We start from the raw sequence: 26,459 nt of genomic DNA on the forward strand, positions 1-26,459 counted from the left end.
TGCAGTTGATGTAGTGCTCCCTTCATTATGTCAGTTATTTGTTATTTGTTAAAGCTCCAGGGAGAGGGCGGAGTGGGATATGCGCTTCAGGTTTTCCAGTCGACACATTCGAACTATAAAATACAGCCCATTTCTAGCTTGAATATTTAATTTCTTTCATTTTAGTTTTTATTTATAGGTTTGATAACTATCCAGCTGCTTTCGATGTGGTTACAATATGATTTATTTTAACATATTTAGCTTTTTAGGGCTGTACATTTTGGGTAAAGTGAGGAACTGCTGTACTTCACAAGGGACAATATGGGGAAAAAGCATGACTCCCTTTTATATTTCTTACTGGGAATTAAAAAATTGGCATTAAGCATTTTATTCTGGATTTAAACAGGACACAGATGTTCTCTGAGCAGCTTTTATAAAAGACTGGTGCTCTACAGAGAAGGTGCCTCACTGTGTCTGTGTCATCAGGCACCTCAGGGAAGAACAGATGAGATCAGTATGTAATTATTTTGGAATTCAAGCAACATGGGTTAGTCCTCCAATCCTTCCTTTATCTCTCCATGGTGGTGTAAATGACTTGATCCTTTTTTTGGGGGAATGTAAGTGGTCACTGATCAAAACAAGTACTCCCAGGACAGGGAGAGTCACGTGGGGCATTCTTGTCACAATTTATAGAATGATTTGTTCACCACTGGTTAAGTTTGATTAGCTTTCCTCCTTCATGTTTTAGGGATTTTTTTCTTCCTTAAACCATGATTAAGTAAGAAAGGTAAATAGTAACAGAAACTGCTCTTTTGATTTCCTGTGGGGCAGGCACTATACTGAATAATTTAAATACATTATCTCATTTAATTCTCACAGCAACCCAGTGAACTGTAGACATTGTTTCCATTTTTTAAAAGGAACTGAGATCTTGAGGTTCATGATGTTCTGACTCCTTGGCTTGGAATCTAGATGTTTAGGGCTACAGTAATAAGTGCTGGGCTATAATTCTTAACATTAATTTGTAATCTTTTATTGGTCATTACTTGCTTATTTCTAAGGGCCTCTTTATGTTTGTTAGTTTGAGCTTTGAGGATGAAAGTGCTTTTCTTCTAATTTTTGAATGTCTTTTGTTTTATACTTTTTCTTAGCTAAAACAGCCTTTAGTTCTTTTATAATGGTAAAGTTTAAAGACTCAAGTATGATAGAAAACTTAAAAGTTACCTGGAATTCTACCACTCCAATTTGTTGTTCATCTGCATCTTGCTGTGTGTGTGTGTGTGTGTGTGTGTGTACACAAAATTTTGCGTGACACATTTTTATATATTATATAATACATTATTTGTAGTTTACTTTTCTCATTTAACTTTGTATAAGATTAAACAATCATCTTTTAAAATATCTATATAATCAATCATTTGGTAGCAAAAGTCATAGCTCTTTCATATTACATTTTTTTTAGTAGCATCTAGTCTGTTCATTTGAGCTAGTCGATTATATGAAAAATGGTTTGATTAGAATTTTACTTGTAGTGTTGCAAGTGTGTTTAAAATCAGACTGTTTTTAGTTGTAAGAATATTGAGGACAAGAATGAGTGTTAACTGGAGAGTAGAGGGAACTCTATGGAATGTGGGTTTTTTATTTCTCTCTATTGTTTTTTTTTTTTAAAGATTTATTAATTTATTCATGCAGAACTGGGGTACAGGCCAGAGATGCGGAGGGTGAGAGGATTCACCAGGGACAGAGGGGGGAGCAGAACAGGCAGATCGACGAAGTACACTGCTGAGGGGAGCAGCGGGCGGGTCAGGAGAGGTCTGCCACGCCATGTGGTCACCTCCCAGGCCGGCGGGAATTGAACTCATGCAGAAGTGGCTTAAGCCTCTCAGTGCTGTGCTTTAACCCATTGCGCCACCAGGGAGGGCCTATTTCTCTCTATTGTTTTAACAAATGCATGGAGTACTTTATTCCTATTGTACTGCTATTTTACCTGGAGGCTCCAAATTTGGAGTATAGCTTAAGGTGTCATCACTCTAGAAGCTGTGTATCCTATAAAGGAAGTGTGTGATCAGAATGGCGGCCTTGGAGTCAGAAACTTGAATTTTAATCTTGCTTTCGTCATTTACAATGTAGCTCTGCCTCAGTTTCCTCATTGAGAAATGGGTACAATAATACTTATTTTATAGATTGTGAGGGTTAAACGAAATCATGAATATATTTGATTTAGTATAGTCCCCGGCACATTGTAAGCCTGAAATAGGAACTGCTTCTTAGTTAATTCTAATCCTTGGTTTATGACCTTTTGCTATATTAAACTGTTTTTGGTTGTGTTCTTTTTTTCTGTTATCTGTTCTCTGTTTGATCATTATTGTTTTTCCTTCCCTTCACTTGTCTCCAGTGCAAATTGGGTATAGTGAAATTCATAGAAGCAGAGCAGGTGCCTGAACTTGAAGCTGTTCTCCACCTGGTGATTGCTTCTAGTGACACCCGTCACAGTGTTGCAACGGCTGCAGACCTAGAGCTGAAAAGCAAGCAAAGGTAAACTACTTCTTTTCAAAACTTTTAAAATTGAAAAGTGAAAAAAAAAAAATTGAAAAGTGACTAGAGTTCTAAAAGCTTGGTTAACATATATTTGTTATTTTAGTGTTTTGTTTAATGAGACATTGAATTTACAAGACTGTGAAGTACAATTTGATAGTAATATAGTTTGCTAAAGACCAGAATTCTGTGTAAGGCAAGAAGCAAGTTATTTAAGAGTTTCAGTTAAAAACAGGAGTGGGTGGGCCCTCCCTGGTGGCGCAGCGGGTTAAATTACAGCACTAAGAAGCTAAAGCCACTTCGGCATGAGTTCGATCCCCGCCCTAGGAGGTGACCCACATGGCGAGCCAGTCCTCTCCTGTCTCTCCTGCTGCTCCCCTCAGCAGTGTACCTCGTCTATCTGCCTGTTCTGCTCCCCACTCTGTCTCTGGTGAAGCCTCTCACCGCCCCTGAGCCTCTGGCCTGTACCCCAGTTCTGTATGCACAAAATAAATAAATCTTTAAAAAAAAAAAAAAAAACAGGAATGGGTGAGGAATGTTACCATAAGAAATGAGAGCTCTGACTTGATAAATGAACTGGTGTTATGAAAAATGTCAGAACCCAGAAGTTAATCAGTTTTGATTCATCTTTCATCACAAACCTTTTGCGATTGCTTTTAACAAAGGTTATGTAGGTATTGTGATTAATACAATGAAAATCAGACCCCAAAAGAGGTACTGAATAGATCATAATCTACACAGGAGGAAAAAAGGTAGTAGATAGCCTCACAGATAATACTTAAGAAATCAAATTAATATCAAGTATTACACTGCCCAGTAGTTTATATGTAGTGGTAAATAAAGCTGATTAACAGTAGGTAACTCAGTTAGGCTTTTGTTGAAACTATGCTTATGTATCCTGTTGATTGGTATTATAAATTGAAGTACTTTTTAGAAAACTGGTAGTAGTGAGTCACAGATATGTGTATAACATTTCATCTAAATATGGGAATTTATACTAAGGGAGTCATTGAAAATAAGAAATAAATAAGAAAAAAATGTACTTAAAAAATGGTATAGATTTGTTCATTTTGCCATTTCCTATAATTATAACAAATTCAGATTTCCAAGGCATGGAATTAGTCAAGTAAATCAACTGTATTTTTATAGCATGTTTTTTTATCTACCAACATAATTTAAAAAGAAATAAACTAGCATGTAAATTTTCACCAAGTAATAGCAAACTAGTAAAGCAGAATAAAGAATTTGAATAAAGAATAGAATAAAATTTGACATGTGAAAGACTAGAGAATAAAATGAAAAATATAGGTACTGGTTGAAAAATAAAATTATAGAAGTTTTTTTTTTTTAAATTTATTTATTCATATAGAACTGGGGTACAGACCAGAGATGCTGAGGGTGAGAGGATTCACCAGGGACAGAGTGGGGAGCAGAACAGGCAGATTGACGAGGTACACTGCTGAGGGGAGCAACGGGCGGGTCAGGAGAGGTCTGCTACGCCATGTGGTCACCTCCGGGGCAGGCGGGGATCAAACTCATGAGGTAGTGGCTTAAGCTTGTTAGTGCAGTGCTGTAACCCACTGCGCCACCAGGGAGGGCCCTATAGAACAGTTTTTTTTTTTTTTTTAAGATTTATTTATTCATACAGAACTGGGGTACAGGCCAGAGATGTGGAGGGTGATAGGATTCACCAGAGACAGAGTGGGGAGCAGAACAGGCAGATCAATGAAGTACACTGCTGAGGGGAGCAGCAGGCGGGTCAGGAGAGGTCTGCCGAGTCATGTGGGTCTCCTCCGGGGCAGGCAGGGATCAAACTCATGCGGAAAAGGCTTTAGCTTCTTAATGCTATGCTTTAACCCGCTGCACCACCAGGGAGGGCCCCTATAGAACAGTTTTTAAAAAACTTTTTAATGCTTAATGTGATAACATGCTAGAAGATGTGGATAATAATATAATATAGTCTTACAGTTTTGCACATACAAGTTTCCCCTCTTCAAAGAAGCCTTTGCAACTATATGTAACAGGATGGGGACATGAACCTTATGGTGTCTTAGTTTCTTTATTGAAATATTAACAAACTGTGTGTGTGTGGGGTGGGGGGGGCGGTAGGGAGTATTTTACACTGAAGGGCATGTGAGGCCTCATAGAGTAGTACTATGTTAATTATGGAGTTGATTCTGGTTCTGCCTCTTGTTGATTGTCTGATTTTGCAACACTCACTTAACCTTTTCAGGCTAAAACTCTGTAAAATAAGAAAATTGAACTACTCTGGACTTAATATTCCCCTTCTAACTCCAGTGTCCTCTTACAAGTCCAGTACCCCTTTATGCTGCTGATAACCATGTTTTCCTGGTATCCTTTGAAAAAAATTTGGTTTTGCTCTATTGAAAACTCTTTATTTTTGTTTGTTTAAAAATATTTGTTTTATTTATTTATGCATACAAAAACTGAGGTGTAAGCCAGAGTGGAGGTAGGGGAGTGAGAGGATTCACCAGAGATGGAGTAGGGAGCTGAACAGGTGGATTGACTGAAATACACCGACTAGGAGAGCAGCAGGCAAGGCAGGAGAGGTCTCCTGTGCCATTTGGGTCACCTCCATGGCCAGGGATTAAACTGGTACTGCAGTGGGTGCTGATAGTTTCTTAGTGCTGAGACTTAACCCCTTATGCCACCAGGGAGGCCCCAAAAAGTTTTTTAAAACTTGGTGTTTGAATTGATCCTATTCTTTGTGTCATATAGTGGATTGATTTGTTGGGACTACAACAATTCTAGTTGTGACTTTGTCTATTAAAACAAAGGTAGGCAGGGCCCTCCCTGGTGGCGCAGCGGGTTAAAACACAGCACTAAGAAGCTAAAGCCACTTCCTCATGAGTTCGATCCCCACCTGCCCGGGAGGAGATCCACATGGCGCGGCAGACCTCTCTTGACCCGCCCACTGCTCCCCTCAGCAGTGTACTTCGTCGATCTGTCTGTTCTACACCCCACTCTGTCTCTGGTGAATCCTATCACCCTCCGCATCTCTGGCCTGTACCCCAGTTCTCTATGAATAAAAAAATCTTTAAACGAAAAAACAAAAAAAAAACAAAGGTAGGCATTTTTCAATAATATCACTACTTTTTTTTTTTAAGCAAACACCTGTTGGACTTTATTGGATATAACTGATTGCCGTGTCATTAGTAAAGATGATACCAAATCATGTTTTTCTCCTGGGTGTGAATTATCTAAGTAGCCTATATTTGAATTGATTTGATATTTCTGTTAAAGGAGATACATAATTCCTATTCAAATAATATTTTAAAGAATTTGCTAAGACGCTTATTCTAAATTACACTGAAAAAAAAAATGCAAGTTACCATTGAAAAAGTTCAAGCTTTCACTTAAGCTATTAGAATATGTGATTATTTTCTACTAATTAAAACCCTTGTGGACATACCTTAAAAAAATATTATGTTATACTAGGTGCCTCTGAAAGTATTAAATAAAAAAAGGAAAGCAAACCATATTTTCCTGCCCTTATACTTATTTCCTGATTCAGATATGTAAGTTTTGCAATCAGCTAAAAAGTTATAATTTTGTTGAGAGATAAAAAACGAGTTGAGAGAATAATATGTAGATATTACCCAATTTTGTTAAAGAAGAATCACTTCTTCAAGTGATTGTTTCTTCATTACCTGCGTGTTATACCCATCCACCTACTTCACATGAAGAGAAGTCTAGACAGTGACACACCAAAGTAAGCAGTTACTGAAAGGAAGAGAGAGATTTAATGTGATACAGATTGTGAGGAATTTTATTTTCTGTGTTACTCATTTCTGAATTTTCAAAACATGCAATCAGGAAACTAAAATTAGAAAGATGGCAAGAGGAAAAATATAAGAAAACAGTGAAATTGTCATTATTAGTTAATCACTATTAAATTTTAGAGAAGTGCCATGGATTGCAAGTGTTCTAGGGTTTTAACTTAAATGGTGAAGTGGGTATAAATTTTCTTGGTCGCTAAGAGTGGTTAGTTGGAAGAATCATACCCCGAGGCTCTAGGAACTAGTGCTTGTGTTATATAGTGCAGCTCTCTTGGATCCGGTCCAAAGCATTAACTTTGAGAGAGTTTACTTTCTTCCTTTGTACTAAACTGGGTCCTTGGATCCATTGACCTGTTGATTCAAGGGGCAGTGAGTGACTTTTTCTTTTTTTAACCTTCATTCAATATTCTATTTTTTTTAAAAGAAAGATTTATTTATGTATGCATACAGAAATGGGGTACAAGCAGTTGCAGGGGTGGTGAGAGGATTCACCAGAGACAGAGTGGGGAGCAGAACAGGCAAATCTACGAAGTACACTGCTGAGGGGAGCAGTGGGTGGGTCAGGAGAGTCTGCCGCGCCATGTGGTCACCTCCTGGGTGGGAGATTGAAACTTGCACTGAAGCAGCTGCTCCATCAGGGAGGGCCCACAAGTGACTTTTTAATATAAATTTTTGGCAGTTTATTTCTTCTCTTCTGTAATGTACATTATACATTTCATTTTTGTGTTTTAACGTTTTCCTTTGGAAACAAATATTGTGGCTATGGTTCTTGAAATCATAGAAGTGGGAGGAAAAAAAATAATTTTAACAAGCTATGTTGAAACTTTCTACAGCTTGATTGACTGGAATAATCCTGCCATCATTAATAAGATGTACAAAGTATACCTTGGCGATATCCCACTGAAGACAAAAGAGGTTGGTTGTTTTAGTTTATTTTCTTGTTATTATAAAGAATACTTTGTGGACATGAACTCTGTGTAGTTAAACATTTAAATTAGATTTGTGCTATAAAAATACTAATTTTTCGTCAATTTAAAAGCCCATTTTAAGTTGATTAAAATCTCCCAGTAGCATAGTTTGTCTGATCTTTGTTTTAAATTCAGATAATTAAATGGTGATGATATATTGTGTAGATCAGGAAGCAGTAAACTTTTTCTGCAAATACTTTAGATTTTGTAGACTGTAGGTTTTGAATTTGCAGCTACTCTACTCTGTGATACTGTGAAGCAGCCATAGGCAACACGTAACTGAGTGAGCATGGCAGTGTGTTAGCAAAACTGGATTATGAAATTTGAACTTCCTACAATTTGTACATGTTAAGAAACACTGTTCTTTTGAGTTAAAATAATAATTTTAAAATGTAAAAAAAAAAAAACCCCGAAGAATTGTAACTTAAAGGCCTCCCAAGACAACTGCTGGCCATATTTGGCCTGTGGACTATAGTTTGTTGACTTCTGAACTCTGAATCTAGAAGCTTCTGAAGCCTCGACGTAGGGCATTTACTTAATCCAAGCTCTCCTCAGTTTATTGTGTTTAAAAGTATTCTGAAGCCAAACCCACAAACAGGGTTATTTATTTGTCTTTTAAAATATAAGTAGTTTTACAATTTTTATTAGCTTCAATTTGATTAACTGAGTGTAATGTAATGGAAAGAACAATGAGTTAGAAATTCTAACTGGATTCTAGTCCTGAATGGTTGCCCTTACATATATTGGGGACAAGGGATTTGACTAATCTCTCTTACGAACTCTTCTGGGCTTGGTATTCTTTATGTGGAAAATAATGAGGTTGGAGTATATGAGTGGTTCACCATGAGCGCTCATGGTTCAGAAGAAAATGAATGAAACGATAATAAAACTCAGCTTCCTTAAGAATATCCTTGATGAAGCAGTAAAAAATATTTTCCCTTAAGAGTAAACAGGTAAATTATGGTTATGGAGATCAATATTTGGCAGATACTTTCTCTAAAATGAAAAAATGAGACTTTCAGAATGACAAAGAACATGACTATAGGCAATGATAAAAGTGGAGCTTTCAAGCAAAAATTTAAATTTTTGATCACAGTGAGCTCAATACAGTTTGTCAAAAATTAGACTACTGATGAGAATTGTGGCCACATTAACATGATTTTTAAATTTTGAATGTTTTATACTGAATCAGTTGCTTAATTCAGTGAGTCAGTATTTTCCAACGGCCAATGGCATACCAGAAGCATATGGAGATAGGGAGCTGTTCACTGTGCAAGATAGATCAATGGTATTTAGCATAACAGGACGTGCAAAGGTTCACGGATGCAAAGTTTCAAATCCAAATGACAACTAGCATGTAAGCAACTGTTGTTTATCCAGGTTTTATATACAGTCAAAGAGTATCCACAGTTACCTGGAAAAGCTAAAACATCCTGCTTTTCCAACCATTTATCTGTGTAAAGCTGTCCCCCCCCCATATATGTAATGGGTTTATTAACATCTTTAAGTGAGTAAATAAGAATTTTTTGTTTTAATTTCTAATTAAATTAAAATTACCTTGTAGAAATATTATAAGGTATCTTTTTTTTAGACAAAATTTGAGAGACCACTGATTAAGATGTTTCTCATGAATTTTGAAATTGAAATTCTGAGTCATAATCACATATTTCCTACAGGGAGCAGTTCTGAAGCCAGAGCTGAAAAGAGACCCTGTCAGTACACGGGTCAAGTTAAAGATCGTCCCTCATCTCCTTCGTTCGAGGCAGGCTGCAGAAACTTTCCCAGCTAACATTCAGGTAACTGTTCTTTCCAGAGAAAAATGTCCTTTTACAACTTTTGTATTCTCTGTTTCATTAGAGAAAGAACTGAGTTAATGTGTATTGAGGAGGTAGGTTGATTTATATAACTGTATTAAGGAGATTCCACCTTTTATTCTGAACCTTAAGTTTAGCTGCAGCAGTGATTTTTGAAGGTCTGTATAGGGTATATGTCATGTATATGGTTACCACTCACACATGTTGTATGGTGATCATCTCAAATTAATGTTTTTCTGAGTGGCCTTTCTTCACAAATAGTGCCACCAGAAGCTTGAATTATCTGAGCAGAAACTCGAGTCATGAGTAACTGGAACCCCACACGGAGGCAGTGGACTCTTGGTGTAGCCACAGTGTCTTGTCTCCTTACACCCAGTGCTGATGTTAACTCTGTCACTTCTTTTTGGGTACCTTGGTGGTCTTCTACTTGTTTCCCTGCCCCTAGTCTTACCAGTTCGTTTTCTGTGTTGCCACCACAGTTACTTTTGCTGTTGGAATCCGTGCACTCTCTGTTGGTGTGAGATAGAAGCTCCACCACAAGCCTTTACCTTGCAGCCAGGTGACTGCGGCTCAGCTCTGGGGCTTACAGAGAGTTGAGTGTAATTTTATCTTTACCTAGTTACTTGTTTTTGATCTTAAATATGCCTCTGAGTTTTTTTCTGCTTTTACTTGAAAAAAAAAATCTGTAAAATGTTAAAAAGAATGGGTGGGTAGTAGATGAAAAGTTTTGAGCACAGTGGCTAGTGCTTACTCAGTTCAGCAGTTCTTAGGACGTGGTAAAAAATTAGCATTTATTTCTCTCTGGTCTCACCTCTCGCCACCCCCTTGCTCTCTACTTTATGCTTCAATAAAAGATTGTTGCACTTTAGGTATTTTGTGTTCACTGTACTGTGGACATGGGCTTCTGTCTTAGCATCTGTCTGTCTTCAGGCTTGTGTGTTTACATGGCTACTTCTTCTTCCTAGATGCTGACTTTCACTCCCAATGTCTGGCAGTCTAACAGTTCACTAATTTCAAGGATTCTGTCTCCATAAAGTTAGAATTATTGCACAGCTTCTTCAGTTTCATTTTTCAACCTCTGTTTCTCAGACGTTACCTTGATAATTTTGGTTCAGAAAATTTGAAGTAACATTACATTGCATACATAATAAGTGGCTAGAATTTTGTGACAAAATATTCATAGACTTCTTATATATGTTCATGTTAGCTGTTCTTATTTATGATTCGGAAGTGAGCACTCAAAGACGAACTTTGTCTCTCACCCATAAGCATACTTCCTTAATATTCCCATTACTGCTGATGGATTGCCATTATCCAACGTATTTGTCTGTATACCTTTGCTTTCCACCTGTCATCACAGAATTCCTGAAGGTGCTGAGCAGCTTCTCTCCTGAGGCCTCATCAACCTTTAAGTAGGCATGGGCTACCTCACCTTGATTTTCAACATAAGAAAGCACCCAGCAGTTCTTCACATATAATCTGTTTACATAAATTTTATTTTTCCTGTAAAACGGTAGCATTCTGATTTAATCTTTTTGCTTTTATTGTCTTAGCACATTATTCCATATATTACAGTATTGTCAGATTAATTTAAGATAAGTCTTTTCCAGCAAACAGATAACTCAATTTAGAAAAATGGGGGAGAGCTAAATAGACAGTTCTCTAAAGAAGGCATAGAGATGGCCAGCAGGCATGTGAAGAATGCTTATCATTATTTTCAGGAAAATACAAATTGAAAGCACATGAGCTATCACGTCACACCTGTAAGAATGGCCCATATCATAAAGATCAGAAACAACAAGTGTGTGAAGGTGTGGAGAAAAGGCACTCTCTTACTCTTTGATGGGGCTGTGGACTGCCCAGCCCTGTGGACCAACTGTGGAGGTTTCTCAAAAGCTCAAAAATGGATCTACCATATGACCCAGCAGTTCCACTTGGATTTATTTTTTTAAAACATAAGACTATCCCATTAAAAAAAACAGAAGAAGAATTTAAAGAGTGTATATTTCTTTGGTGTTTAATAAACGAGGTCTCTGGATGCTGCACAGAACTCATCAGCCTCATGATCTCCTTGTCTCTGCCCAACAACACAGCAGATGGAGCCCCAGATCCCAAGCACACATTTATAGAATGCTTTCATTTTCAAATTTTCTGCGATGCTTTTGCTATAGTATGTTTCGAATGACTAGATGTAATTAAGAAACTTGTTTTCCCCCAATGATCTCATCTGCGGGGATGGTGCACAGCCACGTGGACTGTTACCTGCAAGTTCTGTAGACTGGTAGGACAGACCATTGGGTTTGTTACTCCACAGACTGCTGAGTGGAGCTAGTGATTGACTTTCTAAGTTGGTAGGCTAAAATATTTGTACTAAAAAGAACTGCATGCATTTTGAAGGACAAGATATACTGCAGAAGTTCTACAGTTGACACGACTAATATTTGAAAATAGTAATTGATGTCCTTGTTATTTAGTGTTCATTGACATTGTTCCTTTCTCATAGGTGGTATATGATGGACTTTTTGGTACAAGTACAAATTCCAAATTAAGAACATTGTCTCTGCAATTTGTGCATCACATTTGTATAACGTAAGTTTTTTAAACAAGTATAAAATTTCAAGTTGTTGGAAGATAATATTAATAGTATATCTTACCTAAAATAAATCCTATTTACTTATCTTAAAACTTTTATATTTTAATAGTTATATAAGTATATTTCACTTCCATCTCTAGTTATTTTAATTGATTATCGAAAAAAGATAGTAATGACAATTTTCTTATCTGGCTTTGTCTGTGTGTTTTTTTTAAAGCTGCCCAGAAATCAAGATTAAGCCACTAGGTCCAATGCTTTTGAATGGCCTCACCAAGCTAATCAATGAATATAAAGAAGTAAGTGTTAATTTCATTAATATTTTATATTTTCAAAACATTTTTTATAAACCTTTTGGTCTGCATGTTGATTTATTTACATTTTGCTGGCTTTCCTCCACTTGTTAATATACTTAGATTAAGTAGGGTAAACTTTAGACATTACTTCATCTTTTGCTTTTTTTAAAACTAAAAAAATAACTGATAAGAATCTTGAGGAGTCATAACTTGTTTAAATAACATATCTCAAAGCAAATATCTACTCAGAGGCACTGTTTAAAAACAGAATTTAATTTTATTTCACAATTTATTTTCATATGGTCTATTTGGATATGCTTGCATTGAGAAAATTATTTGGGATTAACAGTTTAAATGGTTCAAAATTCTGTCAAAACATGCATTCAGTAAATTTTTGATTCCTTATCTAATTGGGATGAGGATTCCTTGACATGTAGATTTTTGAATATTCTTTGACTTTGCTGTTATCAGTCTCACCATTTCCTGGTTTGCAGGTAAATTTTTGCTTAAACAAGGTAAGGTTTCAAGAGCTCTAGTTAGCATTTCCCCTGTAAGTTATAGCTAAACATGAATGCATGTTTGCAGTAGTGTGATCAAGATATGGAGTTGGAATTGAGTTTGAATAATAGCTTCATTCATTGGTGAGTTATTTAAATCCTTTAGACCCTCATTTTTTATTTGAAAAAGAAAACAATGTTGCCATTTCACTGGTTTATTGTAAAGATTAAGAGAGATAAACTTGTACATCGTTCAGCACAGTGAATTGATGAAAAATTGTCCATTCATGTCCAGCTGTGCTTTGGAAACAGTGTTAGGCCTGAGCAGCCTGTCTTCTTTCTCCTACTGAACAGTGCTCACATGGCTTTATAAATTACCTTCTGATTATTTTTATGGCATAGTGACATGCTTTGGGTGGTTGGTAGACATTAAAAAATGTTTTGGGACATTTAGGGGAGAAATTATATTTAAAAATAGATTAGAGAGGCTAGATAGAGCACAGAGCTCTTAATCCTCTTTTCTCCAGGTGACAACTGCATGTGTTTCAACAGGTGTCCATCCAGGTTGAAAGGGGGAATCCTCTGTTAAATGTATAAACTTCAACTGATACAAGTATTGCTGTGTTCTGAGTAATCAGCAAGACTGTTTTTGATAAGACCATGTAAAATGGATCTGTATTTTGAGTGTGCACCTCACAAACTCATTTGATGACTATGATTGCTTCAATTTTTTATGTGAAAGATATATGGAGTTGTTTATTATAGTACAGGGTTTCAGAAAGTCACTCCCAAACTTAGGCACTTTTGGGTGAGAGAGTGGGGATTCTAGTCTTTTGGAGCAGTGATGAATTTTCTAATGAGTTAAGCTGCATCATGAGTATGTTGAAGACGAATTCTGGCGTTTGCAGGTTACTAACTATTGACAATACCATGAACTTAGTAGCATCAGATTAGAGAATCTTTTTATATGTTACTGCACATTTTCCTTTTGAAGTGCATTGGGGAATGCAAGTTTTGTTTTGTTTTTCCTTTTAGTAGTGTGATGAATGCTGGGTTTGGACATTTTTGTTTGTTTTGCTCAGGTGTTAGCATCATGTAGACAGGCAGAGTAGCAAGGAGTAAAGTAATGCATGCAATTGCAGCAAAAAGTTTGCCGTTTACTATTTTTTTTGTCTTGTTTTTTGTTCTTTTTTTCTTTCTTTCTTAATTTCAAGGACCCTAAGCTACTGTCAATGGCATATTCAGCTGTTGGAAAACTCTCCAGGTGAGTAAACTCTCTTTCAGTGAAGGATATCCGGTTGGTAAACTAAGAAAAATGATGTGTATTTAATAATGGATGGAGAATACATTAGTTGTGACTCTGCAAAGAAATGTTTTAATGGCCAGAGGTGTTTACAATTAACATCTTTGTAGAAGGAAAATGACGTGAGACATTAATTTACATTTGAAATTATGGTGCAGTATTCAACAGTGGTCTTGAAATGAGATTTTGAACTGGATTCTGTCAAAATGAGTTACTTTCTTGTACCCTGGAAACATTTGGTTGTCCTTAGTGGTCTTGCTGCTACTTGCTTTGAGTCTTTATTAACTTTAATCATCAAGGTTTTCCTAGCGATTCTCTTTTTTGATGTGATTCTTTATGATCCTGAGTGATTCTGCTTCACAGCTGGGTCTCCTCTCCACTCAGTGTGTCTCCTCTCTCCTCCTGGTTTCCTCGCCCGTCACTGCATGTCTGGGTTGCAGAGTGGTGCAGTGTCCTCGGTGGCACCATGGGCCATTTCCCCCTAGCGCAGGTTGTTGACCGGCCTCTGTGGGCCAGGTCTTGCTCTTCTGTCTCGTGAAGGGAAAGGAGCTTGGGCCTTAGCTCGAGGCCACCCCAGATCTGATGGAGTGCAGGGTTTGCCAAAGTCCTCTCTCGTCTGTTGGCGTGACTTAACAAAGCCCACCATCATAATAGCTTTTAGTTTAAATAGCAATTTGGTCTTAATTATCAGTTTTCTTTTTCCTAAAATCAGAAATGTTAACTGAATGCATGGAATATTATAAAGTCAGTCTGTCAGGATAGTAGTGTAAGTTTAGGAGTATTTACATTTTGTTTTGATTTTGATTTCTTCCATTTCATGGGCACTTAAGGTAATAATGAGGGTCTTGTATTCTCTTACAGTCGAATGCCTCATTTATTCACTAAGGATATAGCTCTTGTGCAGCAACTTTTTGAAGCCCTGTGTAAGGTAGGGAAATGTTCTCCATTTCTACTTGAAGCCCTGGCAAGTTTATGCTTTCTATTTGGATGCTTTCCTGGAAGCCCGAAAGGAAGGGAAATATCATCTTTCTCATCTTTATAGGAAGAGCCTGAGACTCGACTTGCTATTCAAGAAGCACTATCTATGATGGTGGGAGCTTACAGTACCTTGGAAGGAGCACAGCGAACTCTCATGGAGGCACTTGTGGCTTCGTACTTAATAAAGGTAGATCCAGACATGCAAATGACAATGGCTGGTGCACATATACACTGCTCTTTTCTTTTTTTTCAAGATGTATTTATTTATGTATACAGAACCGGGGTACAGGTCAGAGGTGCAGGGGTGGTAAGAGGCTTCACCAGAGACAGAGTGGGGAGCAGAACAGGCTGACTGACGAAGTACACTGCTGAGGGGAACAGCGGGCAGGTCAGGAGAGGTCTGCCACGCCATGTGGGTCACCTCCAGGTTGGGACTGAACTCTTCTGAAGTGGGTTTAGCTTCTCAGTGCTGAGCTTTAACCCACTGCGCCACTAGGGAGGACCCCACACTATGATTTTAAGAACAAGGTTTAAATTACCTTGTTTATTATCTTCACAACTAAGAGGAATGCTTGCTTTCATTTGGGCTGTGATTTATGATTTATTTTTAATCCTTGAAATCTGATTTTAGGGAAGAAGGAGTGATAATGCTCATTTAAAGTGTTCCATGGTGAAAAACCGCTAGTAATGTCACGTGCTCCATATTGGAAGTGTTTTGTTTTAACTAGTAGTGATCACTGAAGTGCATAGATTTCATAGGTGGCATCAGGGGAGAAGAGTAGAGGGATTTTAAATGTATTATAAACTTTATATATCAAAGTATGTTGAAAGTGAATCACCACCATTATACCTTCTCTTCTTCCTTCTAGTCCTCTTTATTTGGTTTTCAAGAGAGCTTGAAGGAGAATTTTGAATATCTATAGATATATAGACATAAGTACACATGGTATATATTATGCATTATAAAATAGTATATTATGTGTTTGCTTTAGTCAGTTCTTGTTCTCCATTTCTAGTGGAAAGACAGGGAGATTGAAGAGGGAATAATGTCAAAAAATACTAGTGAGATGAATGCATAGTGTGTCCTACTAAAATTTTAATACATTTATATTGAGGGAATTATCCAGCATTAAGAAAGGTGTCTGATCTTTATTGAAACATCACAGGATAATTATGTACACAGGATAATTATGTACATCCAGCAAGAATTGTATACAGCAAATAGATTGCCATGGATTCCCATTGCCAAATGCTCTTGGTGTCCATTGTATATGACTCAAGGTCATATGTCACAGATAAAAAAGTATAAGTTTTGCTGCGCCCTCCTTGATGGCGCAGCAGGTTAAAGCACAGCACAAAGAAACTTAAGCCACTTCCGCATGAGTTCAATTCCTGCCGGCCCCAGAGGTGACCACATGGCGCGGCAGACCTCTCCTGACCCGCCCGCTGCTCCCCTCAGCAGTGTGCTTCATCAGCTGCCTATTGTGCTCCCCGCTCTGTCTCTGGTGAATACTCTCATGCTCCGCATCTCTGACCTGTACCCCAGTTCTGTATGAATAATTAAATAAATCTTTAAAAAAAAAAGTGTACGTTTATTTGGAAGCTCATCAGCACACTTAACCTTACAAGGAAGTATGTTTCTTAATTATAATGTATGTGGGTACTGGCTATACACATACAAGTATTTTTATACTAACAGTTGTACCCAGCTAAGCGAATTATCTTTTCTCATACTACATTTAAAGCAGTCAGACTCCGGGCTAAATCTTAAGGAGCAGTCCTCAGCCCTGTTGCTCTAAATTCATGAAGTGATAAAGATCACAAACAGCAGAATCATGGGACAAAATATGTTTCTTATTGCTCTCGTCTCCTGTGTTAGGGCTGGAGGGCTGGCTGGGGTGGGGTTGGGGAAGGGCATAAGAACCAAGATTCAGCATCAGTAGATTACACAACTGCTTTTCTGGTTGAACTTTGTGCACTGTTAACCTGTGTAAGCTAGTTAAATGTATTTATGTAGTTGAGACTGCTTGGGAGTGTTTTAACTTTAGAGTGGATATGAAAATGTTGGAGGTATTTTGCTTCAGATTTGTAGGGATTCTAGGTAAACTCTGTTTCCTGAAAAAATCTGAATTTCATTTGTGTAGCTGAGTGTGAGAGGTGGGGAAACAGGTGATGACAGGAAACTGTCAGCGCCACTGTGGCCCCTGGATACGCTAGCCTTTAACCCAGTCTCCGGCTAGTCTTGACTGAGGTAAGCGCTCACGAGAGGTTCTCTGTGGGCCTGGTCTTCCTGCTTTCCTGGGAGGGGCCTCTAAGTTCCGAAATGTACTTTGTAAGTAATACCACTGTCTGGAAGGCTTCAACAACTTGATTAAAGATCTTGAACAAAGGATTTGTCTTGATTTTACTAATTTTGATACATATTTATGGAGAAAGCAACTTAAATTTTAATTGTTCACAACTAGTATAACTTACTTGAAATGAGTTGCTGGTTATTAGAATTTTTTTAAAATCTCTCTCTGTCTTTGTGTTTGCCTTTTTATGTTAATAGCCTGAAGTTCAAGTTCGGCAGGTGGCTGTGAAATTTGCCAGCACTGTGTTTCCCTCAGATCATATACCTTCCAGATATTTGCTCTTGCTAGCTGCCGGAGATCCGTAAGTTTCAAAAGGTCTTAATTTGAATTTGGGTTTATTTCAAATTTATGTAACACTACTAAAATTTATGGTTGCCTGCATTATTCATTTGTGGCATTTAGAAGCAGTTTGTTGAAGAGTTCAAAGTATGGCCCTTGGTATATTATAGACACAGAATCACATATTTCTACTTAAAAATGTATATAAGTTACATGCATGTATAAATAACACAGAAAAGTGTTTATGAATCAATCAACTGAAGAGAACAGATTATGATTGTTATGTAACATAATTATATCTCAAAATCAAACTTTAAGTAGAAAAAGAAGAAATGTTTATGGATTCACATGTATTTTAATATTATGTTAATGGAATATTGTCTTATTTCTGGTATACTAAGATATTTTTAATGAGATATGTATTTTAATGATTATTTTACTGAATGGTATGGTGCAGTTTTTGAAACATGATTCTGAAGCTGATACATATCTTTAAAAGCCATGATTGTAAATAAATAATTGTATGTATCCATGTTAAAATTAAAATTTTTTACCAAATTATTATCTTAAGATCCTTTAATATATTTTATAATAGTAATTTATTATAATGGTAATTTCATTACTTCAGCTAATGTTTAGAACTTTTGCATATTTTATGTGAAGTTTTTACATATTTTTCTCTTTTTTTGTGATAGACTTACTGAGCTCTTCATCATCTGTGCTTAGGAATGGTTTAAATAAAATTAATCACTATTCTGATTGGTCCAGTATAAGCCCTTTATACCATTTTTCCCCCTCTTAAGTTTTTAAAAATTTGTTATGACTTTTTTTCTAACTTTATTGAGACATGATTGACATATTACATTATGTATGTTTAAGATACACAGTATGTTGATTTTATACATTTTTATATCAGAAAATAATTAGTGTTGATCTTGGTGTTAGCTTACACTTCTTGTATCAACTCATATGGTACCATTCTTTTTTGTGGTGGGAGTGTAAAATCTACTTTCTTAGCAACTTTCACGAATATAGTGGTATTACTGACTGTAATCACTATGCTGTATATTAGACCTTTAGAACCTTTCATTTTTATTACTGGAAGTTTATATTCTTTGACGAGCAGCTCTTGTCTTCACCTCCTCTCCCTATTACTCCTCCTCTCCCCATGACTCAGAAATACCATTCTGTTCTCTGTTTTAATGAATTAAGGATTTTGACTAGAGTTTTTTGTTGTTGTTGGAATTTTAATTATATTTCAGAGGTTATTGCCAGACTCTGACGTTGACTTTTTCTTCTTATACAGCTGCATTTAGATTGGGTTAAAGTGGCTTTGGATTGTTAATCTGCATTCTGGTGCTCCCCTGCTTGTCACTTTTCTGTCTTAGGTTCCTGACTATAGGCACAGGCCACAGGCTCTGTGGCCAAGATGGTGGTTCATAGTAGAGCTGAATTTTTAAGCCAGTTAGGTAGATTGACAAGCAAAGTTCTTGGCCTACTGAGCCTTGTCTCCTAAGTCCTGAAAATTAGCTTTATTAAAGAAAATGAGGTCAGCAGTTTTCCTTCTTCAGTTTAGCTAAAACTATGTGAGCAAATAAAAATTTGATATCATGAGGCTTTACTTATTAATAGTCTTTCTTTTGAGGTCTTACTCAGTTAAGAAAACTAGAAACAATTCAGAAACAAGTAAAGTAAGTTTTTGTATATGGTATTTGTATATGGTTTTTGAATAGAACTTTGATTGAGGTCAGTCTGTAGGTGGTGTGAAATTGATTTGGTTTCATATTTTTACACATTACTTTCACGTTATCAGTTACCAGTTGTCCACAATTAGAAAAGAATCCATAAAGGTGTAAGAAGGTGTAAGGCAGGGCACACAAGTCACTGGTGGAGAGTGACTGAATTTTTAAAATAAGTATTTTAGTTTATGATTTACCTCTAACAATGATAAAGCATAGACAAGTGTATCTTTTGTTTTTTTCTTTGGGTAAAAGTCAAAAGATGAATTTATAAGATTTACCAAATCCCTTAACATTTCCAACAAGTAATTTCTTTTTTACCATATATTTTATGACTGTTTGCTTAGATAATTAACATTTAAGGTATTTTCTCAGCAATCAATCAGATAAAATTGCTGTTCTGAATTCATCAAATGATCATTCTCCAGCTTGTTGAAACTTCTTTTTGATTAATGTTTGTCTTTCTCAAAGACGGGAAGAAGTTCATGGAGAAGCACAGCGAGTGTTACGGTGTCTTCCTGGTCGAAACAGAAAAGAAAGTGTTGCTAAGCAGATGCCTTCTTTCCCAGAGATGGTGTATTATATTCAAGAAAAGGTACTTATTGCACTTCAGGCAAATTAGTTGGAGTCATGGAATGGAATGATGAAAGCAGACAGACACCTATTTTTTAGGTTAAAAATGTTATTAAATGTTAAACAGTGATAAATTTTCTAAAAATGTTAATATTATTTATAAAAAAAAAAAAAGAAGAACAAAGTGAGGAAAGTAGAATTCTCAGCTGTAATTTTGCCCAAATCTGAATTACTTGCCAGTCTTGGGTCCTTAAGACTGTTTCTCCTTGGTATAATGTGCGTAGAAATAAACTTTTGGGCCCTCCCTGGTGGTGCAACAGGTCAGGACGCTGCACTGGAAGTGAGCTGCAGCCTCTGCAGTGTGAATTTGATCCCTGGCCCTGGCCCTGGCCCTGGCCCCGGAGGTGACTCACATGGCGCAGCAGACCTCTCCTGACCCTCCTGCTGCCCCCCTCAGCAGTGTCCCTCATCTATCTGCCTGTTCTGCTCCTCACTCTGGTGAGGAGCACCTCTGCACCTCTCGCCTGTACCCCAGTTCTGTATGCATAAATCCACCTCTGCACCTCTCGCCTGTACCCCAGTTCTGTATGCATAAATAAATCAGTCTTTTTTTTTTTTAAAAAAAAGGAAATAACATCATTTTATTTTTAAAAGCATTATTTAGGGTATCAGTTAAAGGATGCTTCAGGACGCACTTTCAGTGTTTACACTGAGCTCCTAAGAGTACATCTCATCTACCATACAAGTCTCCTCTTTGCACACACTGTCTGCTCTCTGCTGGTGTGGCAGCCATGCCCGCAGCCTTGTCCTTATCCCACTTTTTACTTTAGCATTTCTTTCTTTTTTCTTTTTTAAAAAGATTTATTTATTTATTCATATAGAACTGGAGTACAGGCCAGAGATGCTGAAGAACACTGCTGAGGGAGCAGTGGGCGGGTCAGGAGAGGTCTGCCATGGATCTCCTCCAGGGCAGGCAGGGATCGAACTCATGCGGAAGTGGCTTAAGCTTCTTAGTGCAGTGCTTTAACCCGCTGCGCCTAATTTATTTATTTGTACAGAACTGGGGTATAGGCCAGAGATGCGGAGGGTGAGAGGATTCACCAGAGGCAGAGTGGGGAGCAGAACAGGCAGATCGACGAAGTACACTGCTGAGGGGAGCAGCTGGTGGGCCAGGAGAGGTCTGCCACGCCATGTGGTCACCTCCAGGGCAGGCAGGGATCGAGCTCATGCGGAAGGGGCTTTAGCTTCTTTGTGCTGTGCTTTAACCCGCTGCGCCACCAGGGAGGGCCATACTTTTTCTTTTGAGGATTCCTGAGAATGCCAGCCCATCTACCTGAGCATTTCTTGCTAAATAGACATATTTGGGGGGTTGGGGATGGGAGGGAACAGCTGTGATTCTCTTCTCTGTTGGCACTCATACATATGGTCAGAGATGCACCCCTCACCCCCTTGATTAATGGACATAACTGGCATGCAGTGATGTGGAGTGACAGTGTCAATAAATGCTTACAGTGGCTTTTAAACCAGGCGGTTGAGTGCATGAGGCATAAGGTTCCACATCTTCATTGAGGATGTGAAGGATATGTGCAGTTAGCGTGATTAATGGGAAAGTATTTTGACTAGAAAAACAGTGAACTGTGGTTATTTTTGAGTTGAGGAAGGGTGTCTGTGCTCCATGTTTCAGTGTCTGTGTTTGTTTTGCACTTATTTGTATCAGGCTTCTCATCGAATGAAAACTCCAGCCAAGTACATGACTGGAACCACTGTCCTCCCATTTAACCCAGCAGCCTTTGGAGAGGTAGGACTGGCACAGATTTCTAATTTTGCTTTCTTAAGGTTCTAAAAGATAGTCACACCCAAAGAGAAGTCTGAATTTTTTGAGTCTGAACTAAACCCACACACTGATCTCCATCATGTTGTTTATTAAAGAAAAACAATATTTGTAAATGGTTATTTTATTTCATAGTAGTCTATTAACATATGTATTTCAGTGAGTATCTGAAAAAATTGGGTGCTCTGCACTGATTATGACTGATTTTATGCAAATTAAATTTGAAATTTAAATTTATTGTTGATGTTTGGGTTATCTAGCTTGAAGTTAAGAGAGTTAGATAATGTTTACTAAGGAAAGTTTTACTTAAATCATTGACTTATATTAGTTAAAAATGAGATAATCTTGCTGACAGTAAGAATACCCCGAGTGAAATTGCTGTCTGCCCTATTTAACTGTCAAGGAAAGCTGTTTCTTAGTAACTGGCTTACATCAGAGGTTTTTTGATGATAATGTACCTACTGCTCTGTAGGTGATTTGAATTATTTCCTCAGATTCATGTGTCAGGGAGATTACAACTGGAATTTTACAAGAAATAGATCATTTGACCTAGATTTCTTTTCTAGTGTCTATCTCCTTCCCCCTCCCTCTCACAAAAGTATGTGGCTTAAAAATAATCAATTTCTTTGTAATTTTTTAGATGTTTTAACTTTATTAAAAGATAGTTGGAATTATAAAAGCTTGTTATATAAAATTTTCTCCAATTAACATAGTGAATCATTTTTCTAGTTTCTGTGAGGATTATTCACTTGCTTAATGAAGTAGGCCATGGGAATCAAAACTGGAAACAGCCACTTTGAAGACTAATCTACAGCAGGGGTTTCTTTAGTGCTTACCTGAAGCTCTCCCTTCTGTTGGTAGATCGTTCTGTATTTGCGCATGTGCCTGGCGCACAGTGCAGGTGTGGTGCCCACCTCTCAGAGCTTGGCTGACATGCAGGACCACTCTCCCGCCATCGGACGCTATATACGGACTCTGCTGTCAGGCAGTCAGGCCTCATCTTCATCGTCCAAGAGTGGGGAAACCAACCCTGTTCAGATCTATATTGGCCTGCTTCAGCAGCTGTTAGCAGGTGTTGGAGGTAGGAAACTGTGATCCTGAGGTCAGGTATGAAAGCACTTCAGTAGAAATCTAAACTTTAACCTCAACTGAGAATATATAGCAAGATTATTTTCTCTCTCCATTATTATAACTAAACTTTAAGTCTTTGTTTCTTTTCTAAACTTATCTGATTCATCCTTTGTACATCATTTCTCTTTACAGAAAAAAATGTTAACAATAGGTAACACAGTTGTACTTTGGAAGTGGGTGTGAAGAATAGGGCATCGTTTTATAGATAAACGAGTCTGTAAATTTCCTGTATTGAATCACAAGTTATATACTTGGTTCTTTTTTGTTTTGTAGAAATGGGGAATACATCCTAAAGCCTTATATTTTAAAGGTATTTAGAAGTACTGTTGTTTGTTACTTTTCTTGAAGTTAAAATGACTTGGGATTCTTTTCTTTTTGAGGTTTGCCAGTCATGTATTGTCTATTGGAAGCCGTGTCAGTGTACCCAGAAAAGCTGGCTACCAAGTTTGTAGACAAAACAGAATGGATAAAGGTATGTCCACAGTAAACGTTTTCATTTATTCCTCGCTCTTATGATTTTGTCTTCCTATTAGTGTTCCTATGACCTTTCTGCCTTTGGGTCATTTTGAAAACTCTTTTCATCGGACATTTACTGGGAAGCTTGCAGGTCAGTGTGTTCCAATGATCCTTCTGTGTGAGAGTTGAACTGAGTCATAGCAATTAAAAAATAATAAATTCTGGGCCCTCCCTGGTGGCGCAGCGGGTTAAAGCACTGCACTAAGAAACTAAAGCCACTTCCGCATGAGTTCGATTCCCGCCTGCCCTGGAGGCGACCACATGGTGAGGCAGACCTCTCCTGACCCGCCCGCTGCTCCCCTCAGCAGTGTACTTCGTCGATCTGCCTGTTCTGCTCCCCACTCTGTCTCTGGTGAATCCTCTCAATGCCCCTGCAACTCTGGCCTGTACACCAGTTCTGTATGAATAAATAAATCTTTAAATAATAATAATAATAAATTCTTTGTTTTGAAAAGTTAAAAAGAAGTAATAGATTTGTGTAATTTAAATTGAAAAATATGTAAAGTAACATCTTTTAATAACTCTTCCCCACTTACCCAAATTGGCCAGTCTTCTCTTCCTTCCTCTCTCACTTAACATACATAAGTCATAAATAACATAAATCACTTAGATATAAATGGTATACTTTTTGTGCACAAAGATCAGCGTATTTGATTTTTCTCCTTTTACACAAAAGGCAGCATTGCTTCAACCTTGTGTATTCTTTCACTCCAGTTAGCTCAAGGACTGTCATCGCAGAGCTGTGACAGGAGAGCCTCTTCGTTTAACCACTTCACTGTCTGAACTGTGACAGTCTATTCTAGATTGTTACTCATCGTCACTGGGGGTATATGCAAGGCACAGTTACCATCCTTTTGATTATGAGCAAGTGTACTTTTTAGATAGGTTCTTCAGTAGGGGAACTGAGGATGTGGGCTTTTGCAGTTCTGGTAGTCAGTGTACCTCCACTTTTAACATTCTCACCAGCCGTGCTAGGAATGTGTTTGTCCCCTAGTCACACCAAAAGGATTGCTAGATTTAGCAAATGGACATATAGGGACTGAGTTAAATTTGAGTTTGAGATAAACAGTGAATTTTTTTTTTAATCATACATATTGTCCCATACAGTTTTATATATCTGTGTTATATAACACAAATCTTTTTTGGAAAATGAAAATTGAGTTACATCAAAATGTATAGTTTTTAATAAGTCTGAAAACATACTGTGACTTATCAGGAACTATGAATTTTTCACTTTTCTGGGAAATTGGGTTTCATGAAATTGCTTTTAGTTTGAAAAGGGTTTTTTTCTCCCTTTGTGAATATTTGTTGATTTGAAAATCATCTTAGAGTTTTTGACTTTTGATCTGGTTGTTTGGAGGGTCATTGAACTATATAGCTCATATACCAAATCTGGTTTGCCTCCTGTTTTTGTATGACCTGTAAGCTAAGGTGGTTTCGTGTTTTTAAACAGTTGAATAAAATCACAATACCTGTTTGGTTTTCTGTTGTTGTGTCTGCTTTTGCGTCCCATAGCAGAGTGGAGTTGTTAGGACAGAGACCACAAAACCTATTTGCCCTTTGTGGAAAACACTTACAGCTGTGTATTGGTTCCACCTTTTTTATACTTTGTATTTCTGATGGAAATGCAAGGTTTATAAGCACGTTAATCAGCTTTTCTTTCATTGTGAATTAGTAGCTTACTGTGTTCTTTTCTCATGGGTACCAATAGATTGAACAATATATCAATTCTTTAATTTTATATGGTAGATATTGTCAGCATATGAATGATTTTATATCATATATGTGTTTCTTTTTTTGCAGAGTCTTATGAATAGCAGTAAGGAGGAGATGCGTGAACTGGCAGCACTGTTTTATTCTGTGGTGGTGTCTACTGTTTCGGGAAATGAGTTGAAGGCCATGATAGAACAGCTTATAAAGACTACAAAAGATAATCATGTATGTTTTCAGTTTTGTTTTTGCTCTTTGTTGTGGGAGAGTTTATAAGTGCATCGAATATATTTTCAATTTATATGTTCTCATTTGAAAAATGAACGTAGAATTTCCTTGTTTTTATGATTGCAAAGATTAAATAAGATTGGTAATGTATAAATTTAATGGGTCCATTGAACAAATTTGAAGCCTCCTGTCTGATAGACCCTTGGCGTAGGTGCTAGGATTGCATTGGGATACTAAGTGAGAATTCTGGGTATTATGTGGTGCTCAGAAATGTCAGTTCTTTTTTTCTTCCCCATCACAAGGCCTGTCATTGTGCCTCTCCCACCAGAAAACACTGTCAGGGCTACATACTCTCAAATACTGCTACCTACCTTGTGTTTGGAAATTTTAACAATTAGAAATAGGATCTATTGGGCCCTCCCTGGTGGTACAGTGGGTTAAAGCGCAGAATTATGAAACTGTCTACAGCACGAGTTCGATCCCCAGCAGGGAGGTGACCCACATAGTGTGGCAGACCTTTCCTGACCCGCCTGCTGCTCCCCTCAGCCGTGTATTTCAGTACCATCTACCTGTTCTGCTCCCCACGCTGTCTCTGGTGAATCCTCTCACCCCTAAACCCACCCCTTTACCTCTGGCCGGTACCCCAGTTCTTGTATGCATAAATATCTATAATTTTTTTTTTAAAGAAGAAATGGGATCTATTTTATTTTATTGGCAGTGGCGGGGGGATCTTTGCTTAAAAATTACAGTAGTGTAGTTAAGTAAGTGCTTTAAGCTTGAAGAATGTATAGGAATATGCAGGAATGTGTAGGAATATGCAAGACAAGGTGGGTGTGGGATTAGGAAATTAAATCCTGGAGTGGTCAAGACACAGATTAATTTAATAGGATTCTAAATCAGAAACTCAAGGTTTCTCATGTTTACATCTCTGATTCATTAGAGTCCATGGAATCTCAGGTGACTACTTCATTCTTTGATCTTATGTTTATTGGAAGTACAGCTGTAATAGATGCACAGTTATTTCAGTGCCTTCTTGCACTGTGACAGGAAGACAGACATATGCTATTATGTTGTTAAATTCAGAGCCCAGAGATACAGCATGGATCCTTGCTTGCATTGGGATTCACAGTAGGAAGATACTTGGCTAAAAAGAAAATGCAGACGACAGAACAGCAAGACCTGGAGGTGACCATGGATTTCCTGCCCGGGCAGGAGCAGCTCATTCAGAGCGCCACGGAGACAATAGGCGAGTACCATGGGCGCTGGCTTGGGGGTTCGGTTCCAGGTTAAGGCTGACCGTTGTTTCACACTTTATCGTCTTTTCACAGGATTGCACTA

General features: G+C 37.6%; 1 protein-coding gene across 2 annotated transcripts in view; it reads left to right on the plus strand.

Annotated features, from left to right (window-relative positions):
* KIAA0368 (KIAA0368 ortholog) overlaps nt 1-26,459 on the plus strand; it is a 96,425-nt gene that overhangs the window by 33,445 nt on the left and 36,521 nt on the right. For both annotated transcript variants that reach the window (XM_012721467.1, XM_004677436.2), the window contains exons 7-21: nt 2,375-2,514; nt 7,148-7,229; nt 8,959-9,078; nt 11,600-11,685; nt 11,907-11,985; nt 13,694-13,743; nt 14,644-14,710; nt 14,825-14,947; nt 17,312-17,415; nt 19,604-19,727; nt 21,423-21,503; nt 22,398-22,617; nt 23,048-23,139; nt 24,987-25,121; nt 26,205-26,367. In XM_012721467.1, coding sequence (XP_012576921.1) covers nt 2,375-2,514; nt 7,148-7,229; nt 8,959-9,078; nt 11,600-11,685; nt 11,907-11,985; nt 13,694-13,743; nt 14,644-14,710; nt 14,825-14,947; nt 17,312-17,415; nt 19,604-19,727; nt 21,423-21,503; nt 22,398-22,617; nt 23,048-23,139; nt 24,987-25,121; nt 26,205-26,367 — 1,666 coding nt within the window. The remainder of the gene's footprint in view (nt 1-2,374; nt 2,515-7,147; nt 7,230-8,958; nt 9,079-11,599; nt 11,686-11,906; nt 11,986-13,693; nt 13,744-14,643; nt 14,711-14,824; nt 14,948-17,311; nt 17,416-19,603; nt 19,728-21,422; nt 21,504-22,397; nt 22,618-23,047; nt 23,140-24,986; nt 25,122-26,204; nt 26,368-26,459) is intronic.

Source organism: Condylura cristata, unplaced genomic scaffold, assembly GCF_000260355.1.
Source record: "Condylura cristata isolate star-nosed mole 26May11 unplaced genomic scaffold, ConCri1.0 scaffold00006, whole genome shotgun sequence".
NCBI classification, from domain to species: Eukaryota; Metazoa; Chordata; class Mammalia; order Eulipotyphla; family Talpidae; genus Condylura; species Condylura cristata.